Source organism: Lontra canadensis, unplaced genomic scaffold (genome assembly GCF_010015895.1).
Source record: "Lontra canadensis isolate GAN:19392208 unplaced genomic scaffold, GSC_riverotter_1.0 scaffold25, whole genome shotgun sequence".
Taxonomy (NCBI): domain Eukaryota; kingdom Metazoa; phylum Chordata; class Mammalia; order Carnivora; family Mustelidae; genus Lontra; species Lontra canadensis.
Genome location: NW_022631019.1, coordinates 21,187,507 through 21,206,945, shown reverse-complemented (window position 1 = coordinate 21,206,945; position 19,439 = coordinate 21,187,507). Strand labels below are relative to the sequence as shown.

The window sequence follows — 19,439 nt, the reverse complement described above, 5'->3', positions numbered from 1 at the left end:
CAGTTCCAGAAACTAAACAAAGTTGAATAGTTTACCATGAATTCTCAATTTAAAAACAAGGTTTTTTTTTTTTTTTTAACATTATTAAGTCATCACTACCTTTCTTGACTAGAATTGCTGTTGCTATTGGTGAAAACCAGGAATATAATTTTAAAAATTATTATCATCACTCATTAAATCATTGTGACTACTTATATAAATATTAACCTGTATAAGCTAAAGATTAAGAATTTTTAAATATATGCTTAAGGTAACTTTTAAGATATTTCATCACACAGATTCATTTAGTCAGACGTAGGATTTCTATGACAGGTAATGACAACAGCACACACACACACACACACAAAAAACAGCCTGAAAGGTATCTCCAACTTTTTCTAACTGTGACTATCTTACAAAACAACATATTAAAAGTTTGAAGCTGCTCATAAAGATGAACTGTCAATAATTTTTCTAAAATTGAAATATCATTAATGTGTGGTGTTCTGCATTCTCTGGCTTAGAGGCCTCCTTGGTTTATTATATAATTGTGGTCAACCATTCCAGACATTTCTCAGTTGTGCAAATGTTCAAATAAAGTTTAAAAAAATGTTTATCCTGTTCCAATTCTGACCTTACTAAATTTAGTAAATTCTCTGGTCCTTGGAGGCACAGTTTGAACACAAAGTTCCACTGGCTTATGGTCAATTTGTAAATACACACTAGCCAGAAGGAGGCAGTTCTCAAGAGCCTAGTCATCTAATGGTAGCTCTAAACGGCTCCTATAATTCGACTGGATGGCCCATATGACTTAACAACAAGTGTTTGATTATGAATGCCTTAAAGCTGCAATGAACTGGTGAGGAACCAAAGCTAAATTTCAGCTCTAACCTTACTTTACTTATATGCAGAACATTTAATAGACAATAATGTTTATTTCATTCATTCTCACAAGTGGTCACGTGGATGAAGTACTCACTCCTTCTCCTGTAGGAAGCTGCCCGTTGATGTTAAGTGTTCGGAATGGGGAGTGAGTGGATAAGCGTTTATCCCATTCACTAGGCCGTGGTTCTGGTACAGATTCCATGAAGTTCTTTTTCAGCTCACTGATGCTGGCATGATGTTTTTTTATCTCTTCTTGACTTTTGTCTAAATCCTACAGTTGAAAAGGACAAACATGCAAAATAATAAATACTCAGAGGAAAAAAACACATCAGGGGAAGCCCACTAGACTATATGGGCACTGGCAGAAAACACACCACATCCAGGGCAGATGTTACTAATCCATAAATTGCATTCAAATTTTAAATATACAACATGGTATATTTGCTTGCTTTTTTTTTTTTAGTATTCTTTTTTTTTTTAATTAGGTGCTTTTCTTGGAAGCAGTGAAGCATCATAACCCTACAACTCTTAGCAGTTTTGTAACCCACAGACCTCACTCCTTAATTTTGCAACTTTTCTTCCCATTACAACACAGCGCTAGATCTCCAACTCCTCATCCCAAGAGGGTGATATCACAGATCAGTTAGCCCTGTCTTGATAAGAACTGATTGAGGCTCAGCTCAGGCAAGATGGAGATAGCAGTAGATAAGGAGCAGCTATTAAACAAAAGACATGATAAAAGATGCAACTGCCACCATTGGTTGCTTTGTTTTGGTGAGTTGCAATCATACAGCATCCCTCTGTTTATACCTGGAGATAATTCTGCTTCCTTATTACTAGGTGGTATTACTGGTTTTGATGAACAGGAACAGCCCTTTCTTGTTATAAGAATTTATCACTAGAATTCCTGGCCAAGCCTTGAGAGCAAATTGTTATTATCTATGAAAAATCACTCAGGTGTGTGATATGATGGGTTTTTTTTCTTTACCAATACTATTTGTGCTTTTTTTTTTTAAGATTTTATTTGTTTATTTGACAGAAAGAGATCACAAGTAAGCAGAGAGACAGGCAGAGAGAGAGAGAGGAGGAAGCAGGCTCCCTGCCGAGAGCCCGATGTGGGGCTCGATCCCAGGACCCTGGGATCATGACCTGAGCCGAAGGCAGAGGCTTTAACCCACTGAGCCACCCAAGCACCCCCTATTCGTGCTTTTAGTTAAATCCAGCTCCCTGCTCAGCGGGGGTCTGTTTCCTCCCTCTCCCCCTGTGCTTTCTCTCTCAAGTAAATAAATAAAATCTTTAAAAAAAAAAAAAAAAAAAAGCCTTATGCCTTCCAGCTTCTGACAGCTTTACTTCATCCCTTAGTGGAATTCAAAAGAGGGACCTTCTTCCAGTAACTTTCAATGGATTGGAAGTAATTTAATAAGAATTCATCAAATACCTTATATATCTCCTCAACAGTTTAAAAAATATCTCAACTGTTCCAGCAGAATTGGATAGTGGACAACTAGGTTTAATATCCCTTAAATGGGATATTCCAGGGAGAAAGGATCAAAACAAAGGTTAATAAAACTAGAAATAACATTCAGGTTTATGTAACAGGAGGCAAATAAAACTTTCAAAAAGCAGACTTGGCCAGAAATAAAATGGGAAATACAATTTAAAGACAAAAACTGAAATGTTCTTTGTCCAACATACTTCTCCAAAAAAGCTCAGATCCGTGCTTGAGATCAAAATATGTGGGAGCCTGTCACTTGATGAATGCTAAAAATTCTGTGTTTATTATATATCACGGCAGCTCTGTATCCAAGAAAAGCACAATATTAAATATATCTTTTAATATGCTGTACAAATTTTGAGATTAGCCTCCTTTCTTTCTTTCTTTCTTTCTTTCTTTCTTTCTTTCTTTCTTTCTTTCTTTCTTTCTTCTGTGGAAAACCACCACATTTGGGGGGAAAAATTGGAACTAATTTAAATAAAAATTTCAAAAAATTTTCTGGAGCCACGCATGCTTCAACTAAATGAAATTTTTTCAAAAGCAATGTCAAAGGGAAAATAGCATAGGAAAAAGAATTGGTGAGGCACACGACATAATTTTGATTCTGGAGATATTCATTCAGAAAATTCACTTACTAATCTGTTCTTTTTATTTTTGCAAGACTAAACCATGTATATTTGCTTTGAGATCAAAGAGAAAACTAAATCCAAAATGGACAATCCTGTAGCTTCCCCATAAAATTACCTCTTGCTTGTTGGGACGAAATGTGAGTATACCCCATGAATATGGGCTTCACCATGAGGAAACAACAGTGTGCACTTTTATTCTAGCTGAAAGCAAGAAAAGCATGTTTACTAGCTAAAGAAAAGCACGAACAAGCTTGGTCAAAGACCCAGTAGTAGGTTGAGCAACTGAGACCCACAAGGTATGTAAGTCCCTGTGACCCGCTCCTAACTGGAAATTAAATCTGCTTGGTCCAAGAACAACTTAACACATTTGGGAGAGTTAAAGTATGAATGGAACAAAACAAAAATGAGCAAGATGCTATGGTAAAACCATAACTCTCTATATTTGCCTTTTAATATGAGAGTGGTGATTTGTTACTCTTCTTGCCTAGCTTTTGATTGGCTTGGAACCTGAGAAAATAAATATTTCAATAAAATCAGTAGCTTCTGAAGGAGCTTTCTCCATCCTTCTTAGCAGGCTCTGTTAGAAACCTGTGGGGGCACAGAGTAAAATTAAGATCTCAAAGGGACCTGTTCCAAATAGAATTTGTCATAGACACTTGCTACAGGTTCTCTCTGGGAGATGGAGGAGGAGGCGGTAGATCTAAAAATGAACTCGACCTTATTTGGCCAGAACAAAGCATTAGTGGGGGTGGGGTAGGAGAGATGCTTTACAAAAAAAAAAAAAAAAAAAAAAAAAAAACCACCACCTGCTAGAGTGACAGATAACTTGAGAGAACATCCTTATGGGGTGGAAGGGAGACAATTTTTGAAATTTTTTTTCTTTTACTGTAACTAGAGAATGATGGTTAGCCAAACTACTTTGGCTGCTTTTAGGCTAGATACTTGTTGATACTTATCATCTTATAATTTTAGCAGCAGCCAAACCGAACCATTAAATATAAAATGTTCTCAAAAAGTAGTTAGTAGTTTTAATTTTCAAACGCACACTTATTTAGAAATCCCCTCTTGTTGCTACCAGTGCAATGTTGGGGAGAAAAAACACATCACACACAGAGACTCTGTGAGTCTCAGAAGCCATAACACACCTCATTGAACACATGACAAATATATGATTGGTACTGCAGGTTCCAGTCAAAAGGAAGCACTAAAGATGGACTAGTGAAGAAAAAGGCATGTTTGGGATTGGGAGATGTTACATTGTCAAGGACAAGGACATCATCTGACCTCTGTAATTCTTTCTAATCCCAGAAGCAGAACCATTCATGTCTAGTTTTAGTTATGAAATCAAGCAGAGATCTAGCTGCCGAGTTTGAAATATCCTAGAGTCCAGCCTTAAAAAACTTCATGTTACATGAGGTAAATGTACATAAAGTATTTGGTATTGTGCCCATCGCACAGTATGTGATTAATGAAGGCTGGCCAAAATTTTTATTACTTTTATTAAAGTACCCTATACTTTGCAAGCACTCAAAATGTATGTTTTGACAGAAAATAGGACAAAGTTAAGTAACTATTAGAGGTTATTATATTAAACCAGAGATCTATTTTAAAGTTTCTTCAGATTTCCAGTTTAATACTATTTAGTACATTTCTTGTATGTTCATCATTCAGGTCTCAGCTAGTATGTTCTCTCTCCAAAGAGACTTCCCATCTTATTCAGAGATTTCCTTTCTTAGCACAGCATACCACTTATTTCTGTCACAGCTTCCATAATAACTTGGTATCATTTTATCGCTATTTTTTACCTGTTTATTGTTTCTTTCCTCCCTACTTCTACACATTGTTAAGTTTCCTGAAGGCAGAAACAATGTTTATCATCTTCCTCTGTATTTATGTTTCCTTCAAGTTTAAGTTAAATCCCCAGTATCAGAGTTATATTCATCTCTTTTGGCTCTGTCTTGAGCAAAATCGTAAAATAATCTGGTCAACTTTTATATATGAGTCTTTGTGTGGTGTAAACTAATGTAGCCTCAGTGTTTTCCATATAGATAACTCCACGTTCTCTACTTTTTCCTCATAGAGTTCCCCTACTCTTCTAATTAGTTTCATATTTCCCTGTTCAAGGTGGAGTTCCAAACTAGCTAAGTATACAAATACAACTCAGGTAAAAAGCAAATCATTGTTGAATGTAATGAGAAAATGACCTTACAATTCCTAGAGTAGACAGTATGTTGCTATTTCTGAATGGAAAAAACGAAGTTTAATAGTGATAGATAGATAGACCCTAACTCAAAACCTAGCTTTACCAATTTACTGGCTTTTTGACCACAGGCAAATTAAATTTCTCTAAGGCTCAATTTTCTTATCTTTAAATTAATCATCTTATGCCCACAGACCTGTTTTTGTAATTAAACTATCTTATATTAACTACAGATTAAATACCAGGTCCCCTCTTTCCTTCCTATATCTTTTTTCTTTCCTGACTGTCCTGTCATTTTTTGATATCTCCAATTTTTAAGTCCATTTTTGAATTGGGATCATTTTTCCTACTTTTCCATACTTAGTTCAGAAGATGAAAACTATACTACAAATTTGATGCCTGGGACACACAGGAGTTTATACTCTTGGAAAATTCAAGGAGTTTTTGACAGTGATATTGAATTTTCTACAAGTCGGTACGACAATGGAACCGCAAGAAGCAGAGGTAGTCCCAATCATATATTTTTTAGATAAGAATGACAGATGGAAACTAAAGAGTCAGAAGGAGAGATGGTTGCATATCTTCATGTTTACCAACATGCAAAAGCATTTTAAACCTAAAATTCTTTCATGCAATGGCATGCAAAACCAAACGCAGCATAAAGAAAGGGGTGATTGCAAAGAATGCAGAAGGTATAGGCAACCAACTGAAATAAGCTTCAAGTTCATACAAACCTCCAACATTAAATTGCTATGTCTGATATAAATGTTTTCACCATCTAGTCTCTCTCTCTTTTTCTGTGAAAATGAAAGAGGGAAAAACAGAAAAGCATAAAAAATTAAAATGTTGTTCTTGCGGGAAAAAACTGCAAATTGGCAAACCAAAAAAATTAGATGTCCACAGCGCAGCATATGCCAACATGAAATGGTCACAAAACTACAAGGACACACACAGAACACATTACCACTAGAAAACGGATGACCCTATTCATGAGTGATGGAAGAACGTGATGACCTTATTTAAATAGACAGTGCTCCTGGCTTCATTGGCTTCTTACATAGTAAGCTGTTTTATGCTCATTTTTGAAATTCAACTGTTTGAGAGTTATCTTAAAGTGCATGACTTTAAGAAGCTTTGAAATCCCATGTTCCACAGCATGGAGAAATGCTGTAAAATGTTATTTACCTTCCTGAGACATAGTTCATAATTAGTAATACCACAGTAGGTATATCTCTAATATCTTTCATAAGAAAGATCTAAGGGCACTTTATACACGATTAGTCAATATTCTCTTCAGTAAGGACTGATATATCCCACTCTATATTTGGGAAGAACGGGCACAGAGCAGCAAAACACACAGTTATGAACAATGCCAGGAGTTGCTGCTATGATGGTTTTCACAGTAAGTATGTATCAAATATTGTCCATGTTTCCAAGAATATGATGCCACTGAAATATTTCTTATCAAGTTTAAATATGAAGGATAGTTTTGGTCTTCACTAGTTACTTCACTGTTTTTAAAAAGGCATTTTCCTCCTGGGAGGTTTATTTTAATGAAAAATTTCAACAACTAGTATAGGATTATAATTTCTTCGCTATACACATGTATGTGAGTGTATACAAATATATATGTGCGCAAATATATATCTGCGATTTGAAAACAATTTCTGATGAAGAGAAATCAATGAAAAGAATGGATCACTGTCTTTTTAATTCACTGTAGAAGTCAGCATGGGTGATGATAATGCAGTTTTGTGAAAGTGAAAAATGGCTGACCTTCCTCATTCTTATCAGATCTTCAGTTTTTTCTGCAAGCTTCTGTATTGCCATTATTAAAAAAAAAAAAAAAAGAAAAATGATAAAATATTGGCTCAATGAAGTTTGTTTGAACCTTTATAATATTTTTTAAGGGAAGGGAGTTGGGGAGAAGAAAAAAAATTCAGGAGGGAGGAGAAAAGGTATAAGTGGCCTGTTGGCACAAACCTGTGTTTGGTCACCATTTGAGGTGGGTACTGTGACCTCGATGTGGGTTTTTTCCACCTACATTTAAGAAATAAAGTGGTAAAAACATTTTAGGTTAGTAGGTTTCTATGAGTAGCATTATTTCCAAATAAGCCGCATCTTTAAGCTGGTTGCAAAATAAGCTGATACGTGATCAACATGATGCAGTCTTATGGGGGTGTGACAGGAAAGGACATTACTCTTCAATGGTCATCTGTTAGTTCACCATCATATTTTCAAGGCTGAAGAGGTAATTTGGACAGCCAAATGATAGTAAAAGAAAATTACGATAATTATTCCATCAACGAAGAAAACATTTTTACACTTAATTGATAAAAAAGTACTTATCCAAAAAACAATTTGGGCTTAAATAAGGCATGTGTTTTTGTTTTGGCTTTTTTTTTTAATGATCTAGAAGTACTTTAACATTTAAAAACGAATTTACAAATGAAGATAGCAAGGTAGGACATACATGACAAAAACAAAAAGAAAATCTTTACAGTTAAAGCACACATATAATAAACCACATATGACACAAAAAACGTAAATACAAAAAAAATTGTTAATTGATCAATATATTTAAGGAGGCACTTTCACCTTGAGTTTATTAGGCAACAAAACATCAAAATAAACTCAATTCAAATTGTTACTGATGCATGCAATTACTTCCAAGGCTGATTTATAAATAAGCACACATAGGGCTCAGCTGCAACATTCAGCAATCTGTAATCTCCTCTCCAGGGAGCAGGAGCCCTTGTGTTTGGTGGATAAATAAGATTCATCCTTAATAGTAGGAAGAGAATAACTGCGGCCTCCCGCCTAGCTTTGAAATACCTTTAGTAATAGTCATTTTATAGACCCCAAATGGAGCAAGTATAAATTTAAGAAACCCAAACAGACTATTAAGAGGAAGCGTTTTAGAGTGAGCAATGCCTAAAGCAGTAGGTATTTCAAAATTAGAAAAATTTTTATTAAGGATCAAATCAGTCACTTTGTATCATGAACTTCTTTATAGAACCTCACCAATCTGTGGTTTTGACACGTTCTTTTTAATCACACTTGGCAGCATTACCTTGGAGTATAATGTCATTGTGCTATTTTCCCTAGGACAGAATGTAGAGAACATAACACCAAATTTCGTGATACTGTCAAATCATAAGCACATCCAGCTACAGTACTTTTAATTACCAGGATAACAGATAATTTGTGTCATTTCTACTATGAATCCCATTATATTTGATGTGTGGTCATTAGCAAGTTATTTCACCTAAGTTTTTTATTGAAAAAGTAGAAACAATATACCCACAAAGTAGTGAATGTTTAACAAATAGCAGTTTTAAATTATTTTGCAGGGGCACTTGGATGGCTCAGTCATTGAGCGACTGCCTTGAGCTCAGGTCATGATCCCAGGAGGTCCTGGGATTGAGCCCCGCATTGGGCTCCCTGCTCAGCGGGAAGCTTGTTTCTCCCTCTCCCACTCCCCCTGTTTGTATCCCCTCTCTTGTTGTCTCTCTCTCTCTCTCTGTCAAATAAAAAAATATATTAAAAATTTTTTTACAAAAAATCATTTTGTAAAGCTTAAATTACTTGTTTCAATGAATAATGACCTTTTGCTTTTTTCTAACAGCAACAAAGTGAGAGCCTCTACTTCAGTCTAAAAGTGGAGGCCAAGTAGCAAAGATAGTCAAGCCCCTTCAGAGAACATTAAATGAGATAAAGGTGTGCATAGGGGCGAGTTACTATTCCACACCTGCAAAGTAAGTCAAATGACTCAAGATGCAAAAAGCTACTTCTATCTGGCACCAAATTCATGTTAGCTAATGAAATTTATATAGTGTTACAAGGTTATTTTATTACACTATTGCTTTATATAATAACTATGGCTTCAGGTAAACTCCATAATTATTTTCTGTTGTTACAAATAAAATCAACTCAGAGTCATCCTTAATTCTGTCCCTACTATTACAGTAATAGAAGGTTATCAGAGGTGGTTTTTAGTTTGATCTTTATGTAAGTATCTCAAGACATATACATACACAGAATTAATCAGCAAGAAAACCACCTACTGGCACTTGAATGGGAAGCATAGACCAGGAAGTGATCTCTCCCCTCTATCAGGTCCCAAGAGCAACAGGAACCTATTCTTGATACCTGTGTCTGACTTACAGGCCAAAGAACAAGTATGGGGGCATCTGGGTGGCTCAGTCAATTAAGCACCTGCCTTTGGCTTGGGTCATTATCTCAAGGTCCTGGGATCCAGCCCCACTTTGGGCTCCCTGCTCAGCAGGGAGCCTGCTTCTCCCTCTGCCACCCAGTCATGCTTGCTCACTCTCTCTCTCTCTCTCTCAAATAAATACATAAAATCTTTAAAAAAAAAAAAAAAGAACAAGTATGTTAGCAAAACACCAAAGGAATCTTAGACACTCAAAAAGATTCCTTTGCCAACTCCAATAATCCAACACTTTCCAGTTAGTACAACAAATGGAGGAATCGTCAAAAGTGCCAGATGAGATAGCCTAACGTTAAAAACTGAGGTAGTCTAACCTTAAAAAGGCACTGTTGATACTGAACCTGATGGCCAGTGTCATACACATCTGGCTAGGTTAAAAAAAAAAAAAAAGGCAAATATCTACCATTTGCTCAATTTTTTTTCTCTCTTTAGACTCAAGTTGGTCTCAAAAGACAGTAAAAATGGCATGTCATGTAGAATAGTTTTGTTTTGTTTTAATACAGTCAAAACAAAGCCAAATTGGCCACTGCTCTACAGATAAACTAGACACTGAACTGGGTCCAGAAGAACAGGATTAACTCATCTGCCAAGATAAGAGCACTTACTAAGGTCTTCCATGGTTAAAAAAATTTTTTTGGCTTTAACTTTCTTAACAGACATATAACAACGTAATTTTTAAAAAAAGCACTGCCTCTAGTAATTCCTGTTGTCAACAGTGATACTTGTGTTTATGTCAGTAATTCTGAACATCTCAACTACATCACAGCCTAAATGTGCTTAAAAGGCTAATCAACACATAGAAGATCAGTCCAGCTACTGTTAGTCCTGGGAAACCTGCTAATTGGTGATTTTTCAACAAGATCAGAGACTGCGGTACAATCAACGCAGAACTATAAGCAACTCAGATCCTACATAAGAATCTTTGCCTTTCGCAAATAATTTGATTTGAACAACCGCATAGAAGTGCTTTATGTAATACTAATTGGGATATTCTCCGGGTATGTTGCTCATATATTTATCTTAGGAAATCAAATTATATTATAATCCTATTAGCAGAACTTACTTTTAAAAAGGAATGTGGAGATTCCTTCTGGATGAGTAAAAATTATTTTTAAAAGCAGATGATCACAGTGCTGATGTGCTTTATAGGCTCTTTTTTTTTTAAGATATAAGTTAGGTAACTGTATAGGTAGGTCACCTGAAAACTTCTCGGATGGTTTAGTCTTCATGACATAATTCTATGAAAATATTTTATAGGTTCATGGGGAATACTTTCTTTTAGAAAGAGTAAAGAAGAAATAACTTTGTTAGAACTCTACAAGAATCAATGCTTTGAAAACCTTCCTGGCCAAGGAGTTAACATGTCTAAACCAGAAAGTGAACTAGCCAGATATTTGGATTTATGACATACCTTCCACGCTTCTGTGGGTTCCGGTTCAGCCTGCCCGGGTGTCACTTCTTCCTTTTGCTCTTCAACCTTCACTGTTTCCTTCTGTGCTTTAGAAACCTCTGTGTCCTGACTCTGAGCAATGGCGGGTGCAGAGGTGGGCCGGGGACTTCGGTCTGAATCGACAGCCGCTGCTACGTGAGAAAGGGAAAAGGGAAGGATAAGTGAAGGCAAGAGTCACTATACTACTTCATTCAGAGTCACCACGTAAAATAATTGTGAATCCAGGACACAGTGTCCGGTGGGCTATCACACAGAAGTTAAAAAATAAATCATTAGTGCTCTGCCAGGTTACTGATGGCATTAAAAAAGCTAAAACAGAGAAGCTAAACTATGCTATTATGTTCCATAAGAGGGCGGAGCAGATCCAAATACGAAAAGAAAATAAAAACTCTTTTTATTAAAAAGTTAGCAAGATTGTTTAACCTTGTACTCTGTTAGTTTCAAGAACCTGCAATGTAAGGGTGCCTGGGTGGCTCAGTGGGTTAGGCATCTGCCTTCAGCTCAGGTCATGATCCTGGGGGTCTGGGGATCAAGTCCTGCATCGGGCTCCCTGCTCAGCGGGGAGTCTGCTTCTCTCTCTCCCTCTGCCCTTCCCCCTGCTCATGCTCTTTTTCTCAAATAAAATCTTTAAAACAAAAATAAATAAATAAATATAAATCTTAAAAAAAAAAAAGAAACTGCAATGTAGTCTATGGAGAAAAAAAGAGGCTAATTAAGTCTGACTTCTTTCATGAAGCTGTATTGAAATACACATCCATTTATTTATAGGTCATTTTAGGAAACTAAAAACTATGTTCTAGGAAAAAGGATCAAGTCTGACTTCTTCTGTTAAGCCTGCTTGGAATGATTACAAAATAACTTGATAAACTGATCTTGTAACATACGCATACTTTTTGATGTTTAAGGGCAAACCTTTGAACCAGATACTTTCCCTTTTAATAAGTCATTTGGTTAAAATAATACGAATTCAAAACCTTTGGCCTTTAGTCCTTTAAAATAAAAAACTTTTGAGTTCTCTCCTACCCTCTCAGAATATTATCAATTTGTGTTACAGCTCCTCTTCTCTGATATATCTAGGGCAGTGGTTCTCAACCAGGAATGATTTTGTCCCTCAGACGATATTTAGGAATGTCTGGAGATATTTTTGATTGCCGCAACTGGGGAAAGAAGCAGGAGGGAGTACTAGCCAAGGTTCCTGAGCTTGAGGAACCCTGACTTAGGGAAAAGGCTGTATAGATACTGTTCTAGAGATAATATGCAATAGAGGCTTAGAACAAAAGCTTTATCTTTCAAAGTTAATAGTTGTTTTGGGTTGGACTATTAGGCAGCTAAGTTTAGGATGCTTACTTCAAAAACAATTACTCATACTCTTTTTATGATTTTTATCTTCATTCTTTCAGGGACTAAAAAACACCATATACATACTTTGTAGTAGCCTGACTTATCTGGCAGTGTCTAGAAATGCAGTGTGTCTCCACATGATTTTTACTTATTTATTTTTAAGTAGACTCCACACCCAGCATGGAGCCCAACTTCTGGGGCTTGAACTCACGACCCTGAGATCAAGACCTGAGATGAGATCTAGTTGGATGCTTAACTGACTGAGCCACCCACGTGCTTCTCCACGTGATTTAATATTTCTGATAACAGGTCATTATCCTTTCATGAACTGCGATTTTTAAATTTTAATTATTTTGCATGGAAATCCTTACAACTTTTATTGTATGCTTTCTTGCCTTCTTACACTGAACATACTGAATTTCCCTTCTTTTTAAAAAAAGATTTTATTTTATTATCTTTCTTTTTGAGAGAGAGAGAATGTGTCTGAGTGGGGGGAGGGGCAGAGGGAAAGGGAGAGAGAGAATTTTAAGAAGACTCTTCACAGAGAATCTCAACCAGGAGCTATGCCCGACATGAAGTGACGCTCCCCCTCACGACCCTGAGATCATGACCTGAGCCAAAATCAAGAGTCTGATGCTTAACTGACTGAACCACCGAGACAACTCTGAATTTATCTTGATAAATTTAGATTTATAAGTAGTAAATATTAGCTAAAAAAAAGGAATTCCATGAATCAGAACAGACAAAAAATCGGAATTCACAACTACTTCACATATACAACTCCAAGGAAAAAATGCTCATTTCCCAGTAATAATCTCCAGTGAAAGAAATCACTTCTCAAAGTATACACAGGGAAAACCGGAGAAACAAAGGAATCGTCTATCTTCCAATGAAAATTCTGTGGCCTCTTGCAAGTCCTTGCTACTCATGGGTGCTGGTGCTCTCAGCTACTCAGTGCAAGAATGGCAGATGGCAGACCAAATCTAACAACACAGGGGAATGTGACAAAATATTTTGCTCACACTTGTGTTAAACTATCATTATACATGTGTATTCACACCTCCTCTCAAAGAATTAATTCAACTCTGCCTGGCATCATAGAAACATAGCCCATGCTTTCACCATGTGTTATTTTGCCACTTGCATTTGGTTTTAATCCAATACTAATACTGCAGAGCCAAATGATTTATGTCTTTGGTATTCCTAGCCCTGGCAATCTGTACCGTCTGTGGAAAAATAGGTATCAGTGTGGAAACTGGCAGTTAGAGGCATCAAGTTTCACCGTTTGTAAAATGTAGATGATATTAACTCTATAGAAAAGTTAGGGAATACATACTCAATGGTTATGAAAATATTTTATAAGCCCTACATATTAATAACTTTTAATGTCATACCGCTAAGTCTCTTTTTTGTTGTTGTTATGGGTTAATATCATTTCAACACCCTTTGGGAAAAAATTAATTATGCACACACTGATATGCAATTCAAGTGAAAGATTTCACCTGGGAGCCCTGGAGAGAAGCAAATTTCTTTCCTTTTTTCAAAAAGAAGATACAAAGTATGGATCACAACAGAGAATCATGGTAGTGTTCTTATTTATTTTAGACATCTTTATGGAGATATAATTCACATAACATATAATTCACCCATTTTGATTGTATAATCCAATGCTTTTCTGTATATTTCGGGGAGGGTAGTGATGGCTTTTTAAGATATTTTGGCTCTTCGGTTTTGTGAATTTACTTGTTAGCCATTACAAGATTTAGGTGCATATATAGAGAACGCTTAAACTTTAAAAACTCAATCATTTCCTAATTCTGAATGTCTAGACAAAGAAGAGTGCTGTGATCATCTTATGGACCCATTAATTTCAGTATTATATTGCTCTTGTTTAAAAACAACAGAAACTTTGAAACAGTTATATATTAGATCAATGAAGAGTAAAACTCAAAACCACCACACTGAATAAAAGAAGCCTTACATTTTAGGTCTAGCCCTGTTACTTACTAGCACAATCTCTGCTAGTATGGTATGGGCATAATAGGTAAGTAGCAGATCGGTGATTCCATTATTAGAGGGCCCACACGAATCAGCGGCAGAGCTTAAAACACAACAAAAACACAGCCGATGCTCAGGTCCACCACAGACAGATGAGGTATCTAAAAGTGAAGACTGGGTACTTGTTTTAAAGCTCCAAAGATGATATGGATGTATTCCCCTGGCAAGAATCACTGCACCATTATTCGCCAAGTGGACGAACCGTCTCGTTGTGTGACCCTAACATGTTATGTAACTTTCTTGTGCCCCAGTTTCCTCATGATTAAACCAAGAATTCCTAAATGCTTCTTGTTCATTCAGTTCTTGGTACTAAATAGGAATATATGGAAATGGTTTGAAAAGGAAAAAGTGCAAAAAAGTATAAGCTGAAAAATCTTTGTCATCATTATTAGCTATCCTTGGGACTTACCACTCTAACGTATAAACTGGAATCTGAACCGGTTTTAGCTTCTCAGCTGGTGAAGCAGATGTCGCTTATATTTTATAGATATATATAGAGAGAGATGTTTATGTATCTATATATATATGTGTACATATATATATGTATATATAAATAAAAAGGAGGGCCTAAAAGGGAAAAGTCTCTTTCTTAAAGATGAATAGAGAAGGAGCCAGGAAAAGGAGGGAAAAAGAGTTTCCGTAGACCTGTTTCTAATTCTTGTACTGAGAAGACAGCAGACAGAGGAAAAAAAAAAGACATTTGGAAAAAAACTTAAAAAAAAATTGTCTTATTTAGTTTATATGTAATTCAGAGGCTTAAAAGATAGTACCACATGTCAAATATTTAGAACAGTGCCTGAACATACTAACTGCTCAATGAATATTAATATTTTTTATTCTTCCTCTCCTAGGAAAACAAAAGTCATCATGATGAAGAGTACAAAACATGGGTCTGGGTTAACAGTCCCAGACTCTTCTTCTAGTTCTATTGCTATATGACCTTAGGCAAGTCACTTAAATTCTAAGATTAGGTTGTAAGAAATAATGAACAGCAGTGGGTATCCATTTCAAGAAATGAAAAACAATAGTTCAATAAAAGCAGAAAGAAAATAATGAAGGTATTAGCTGGCATAAATTAAAGTATATCTAATACGAAAAAATAAGAAAACCCCAAAAGTTGGTTCTTTGAAGAGACTAATAAAATTAATAAAATTAATACATCCAGGGGCGCCTGGGTGGCTCAGTGAGTTAAAACCTCTGCCTTCGGCTCAGGTCATGATCCCAGAGTCCTGGGATCAAGCCCCACATCAGGCTCTCTGCTCAGCAGGGAGCCTGCTTCCCTTCCTCTCTCTCTCTCTCTGCCTACTTGTGATCTCTCTCTGTCAAATAAATAAATAAAATCTTTAAAAAAATATTTAAAATTAATACATCTGTAGCAAGACTATTCAAGAAAAAGAAGAAGCACAGCTTACCAATATCAGGAACACAAAAGGGGACATTGCTATAATTCTTAGTGATATTAAAAATATACCCAATGATGTGAATAAATTTAAAAATTTAGATGGAGGGGCACATTGGTGGTGCAGTTGATTAAGCGTCCAACTCTTGGTTTTGGCTGGGGTTGTGAGATCAAGCCTAGAGTCAGCTCTTAGCTTGGCATGAAGTCTGCTTGGGACTATCTCTCCCTCTCTCCTACCCCTCCCCCTGTTCTCTTGCTCTAAGATAAATTTAAAAATCTTTTTAAAAAAATTTAGATGGAGTAGACATTTCCTGGAAAAACACAATTACCAAAACTGAAATAAGAACCAGAATGTCTTAATAGTCCTTTATCTAATAAAGACATTGAATCTGAAAGTAAGGAACTCCTGGACAAGGAGATCCTTAGGACCAGATGGCTTTATTGGTGAATTCTTCCACACACTGAGGAAGAAATAACATCAATCTTACACAAGCTTCTCCAGAGAACAGAAAAAGAAGGAATCTTTCCCAATTTATGAGGCCAGAGTACACTTCATACTAAAACCTGACAATATTATAAGAAAGGAAAATGAGAGAAAAGAAAGAAAGAAATGGAGGAAGGGAGGGAGGGAGGTAGGGAGGAAAACGACAGGCCTATCTCTCTTATGAAAATAGTTGAAAAAAAAATAGTTGTGAAAAATTCTAAAATATTATGTAAGAAAAACATTATAATCAAATTGTATTTACTCCAAAAATGCAAAGTTGGTTTAAGGACTGAGGGTCAATCATCTATTCTACCACATAATATAAAAAGGGAGGAAAAATCATATTATTACAGCTGACCCTTGAACAACAATGGGGTGAGGGGTACCAACTCCCTCGCACAATTGAAAATCTGTGTATAACTGACTCCCCCAAAATTTAACTCCTAATAGCCTATTGTTGGCTGGAAGCCTAACTGAAAATACAAACCATGGATTAACACATATTTTGTATGTTACATATATTACATACTATATTCTTACAATAAACTATAGAAAATAAAATGTTATTAAGATAATCATGAGGAAGAGAAAATACTCTGAAAACATTATGTTGTATTTAACAAAAATAATCTGCCTGTAAGTGTACCCACGCAATTCAAAACCATATTGTTCTAAGGTCAACTACATATCAATCATGAATTAAAAAGCATTTGATAAAAAAGTCACCATTCATTTATGCTAAAAACTTAGGAAATTAAGAATAAAAGAAAACTTCCTTAATTGATAAAGAGTAGCTAACAAAACCTAGAATAAATATCACACTTAGTTACGAAATATTGATGGTTTCTCCCTGAGACTGGGAGTGAGACAAGTATAAGGAACTCTATAGCACTGTGTATTATAGAAGACTGATGAATCACAGACCTGTACCTCTGAAACCAATAATACATTATATGCTAATTAACTGAATTTAAAATAAACATTTTTTTTAAAAAAAAAGAACTCCTACAAACTAGTAAGACAGACAACACAATAAAAATATGAGCAAAAGTTTGGAACAGGCACTTCAGAAACGATGATATGCAAATGACCTACAAACGATGAAAAGGTACTCAACTTCACTAGTCATCAGATTTGAATAAAGGTTTGAAAAACTAAACATCAGCAAAAAAAAGGTGCTTTTCTTCCAGGTAGAAAAAATTAAACAGAGGGACAACAGCTATAATAGGATATTCTAATGCACTTAAAACATCCAATAGAAAGTGGAACATAAAATCCAGCTCACATTCAGCCGACAGGAAAAACATAATCTTATTTTCAACATTTATTTATTAACACTCATAATGTAGCAAGAATTATGGCAATTATCAAGACCAGTAAAGATTATGCATCTTAAAAAAATATTCTCAGAAGTTTTTCAAAGGAAAAGGGAAGAAAGAAGCCATCCTGGAATTTATGAAGGTAAAAAGGGACTGATCTAGGAACCAGAAAACATACAGGATTCCAAGTTTGTATTGGCAGACTATGTTAACTTTGGACAAATTTTTTAGGCTCTAGGTTTCATTTCTATAAAATTAGGTGGCTGGAAAAAATGATTTCCAACAATTTTTTTGAAGTCCCAGAACTCTGATACTAATGGTAAAGCCATCAAAGCTGACTATCTTCCCTTAGAATTCTCTTACATGCTTTAGTTTTAGAATCTCAACCATGACCATAGCATTTTCAAGACAATTTTTTTGGAGATCCACTCCCCCCCACCTCAGCATAGAGTATAATTTAATAAGAACTAGTTAATATTAGTCAATAGAGACATCAAGATTTTTTAATATCTTGGATTGTGACATTTCTACAAGCTAGAAAAATAGAGACAGTTGGGATATAATTTCTTAAAAGTAATATAAATCTCTCGACAAGTAAAGCTTTCTAATTTGTTCAAGATACCAAAGCTCATAAACACTTCAATCTCTGGTTATTTTTGCTATTGGAAAGAAAAGATACATCAGGCATAGTATCTAAGCAATGAAGAATTTCTAATTAATGGAAAAAGTCATGGGATACATGGTATCATACAAACCCAGGTCTAGCTGTGCAACTTACTGTCTGTGACATATTGAAGAAGTAATTTAAATTCTCCAAACTCAGTTTCTCACTGAAAATTGTGGATAAAAACAATAAAATAATAGCTCCCCAAACCCAAGGTAAACTAAAAGTAGGCGACTTTACTGGACAAGGAAGGAGATGCCTGATGGTGTTATATAAATATGGCAGACATGAAGATTAAGTGGCCACATCTAGAATCTACCTTGTCCAAGACAGAAGTCTTGATCTTCCACCCAACTGTGCTTCTCTCTCAGACTTTCCCATCATATTAAACAATCAATCCTAGGAATAAACCTTGATTTTCTTTTCCTTACCATCTCCACCACTTAATTCATCAGTAATTCCGTCAGGCCTACCTCCAAAATGTATTTCTGACCACTTTTCCCTGTCTTCATTGCCAATACTCAAGTCCTAGCTGTTATCACCTCTCACCCAGATCCTGCAACCGACTTCACCATGCTTCTCCTTTACTCCCCTTCAGGGAAGCATTCACCTGGCAATCAGAGTGGTCTTTTTAAAAATGGAAATCAGATCATATCACTCCCTCTAACCACTTTCCACTGCAACCAAAATAAAATCTAAACTCTTTGGATGGCCTGCAAGGCCTTACACAATCTGGCCTCTCCCACTTCCTCTGACCTCACTTATTTTATTTATTTAATTATTTGACCCCTTTCCTCTTACTCACTAGGAGCCAGACCTTTGCTACCCAACATGGGAGCTACTAGCTACACATGGCTATTTAAACTTAAAACAATTAAAATTCAGTTCCTTAGTTACATAGCCACATTTCATGTTCATAATTGGCCACATCTGGCCACAGGCTACCAAAGTGGACATCACCAAACAGATTTCCATCAGAACACAAAGTTCTCTGGGACGGCAATGATCTAGACCCATGCCAACCTCATTCCTACCTCCACGTCATTGAACTTGCTACTCCCCCCTTGAGAATATTCGTCCCCAGATGTTGGGATGGCTGACTCCTTCTCATAATTCAGGTCTCAGTTCAAGAAGCTCCTCCGGGGGACCTTCTAAATTTAGATATAGATCACTCAGTCTCAAACAGTTCCCCAGTCTCCCCCATACCCAGATATTCTTTATCTGTCACCCTGGTTTCTTTTTCATAGTATGTATCGCTATCTGAAACTATTTTGTTTTGTATGTTTACTCATAAAATGTAAGCTC

At 35.9% G+C, this 19,439-nt stretch overlaps 1 protein-coding gene across 20 annotated transcripts in view; it reads right to left on the bottom strand.

The window, feature by feature from the left end:
• Positions 1 to 19,439, bottom strand: part of EPB41 (erythrocyte membrane protein band 4.1) — a 188,472-nt gene that overhangs the window by 37,884 nt on the left and 131,149 nt on the right. For 9 of the 20 annotated variants that reach the window (XM_032863960.1, XM_032863966.1, XM_032863968.1 and 6 more), the window contains exons 12-16: positions 10,831 to 11,000; positions 7,172 to 7,228; positions 6,965 to 7,006; positions 5,923 to 5,985; positions 959 to 1,135 (exon numbers count right to left, since the gene is read on the bottom strand). In XM_032863960.1, the coding sequence (XP_032719851.1) occupies positions 959 to 1,135; positions 5,923 to 5,985; positions 6,965 to 7,006; positions 7,172 to 7,228; positions 10,831 to 11,000 (509 nt within the window). The remainder of the gene's footprint in view (positions 1 to 958; positions 1,136 to 5,922; positions 5,986 to 6,964; positions 7,007 to 7,171; positions 7,229 to 10,830; positions 11,001 to 19,439) is intronic. The other 11 variants (XM_032863969.1, XM_032863971.1, XM_032863955.1 and 8 more) reach the window with 5 other exon arrangements.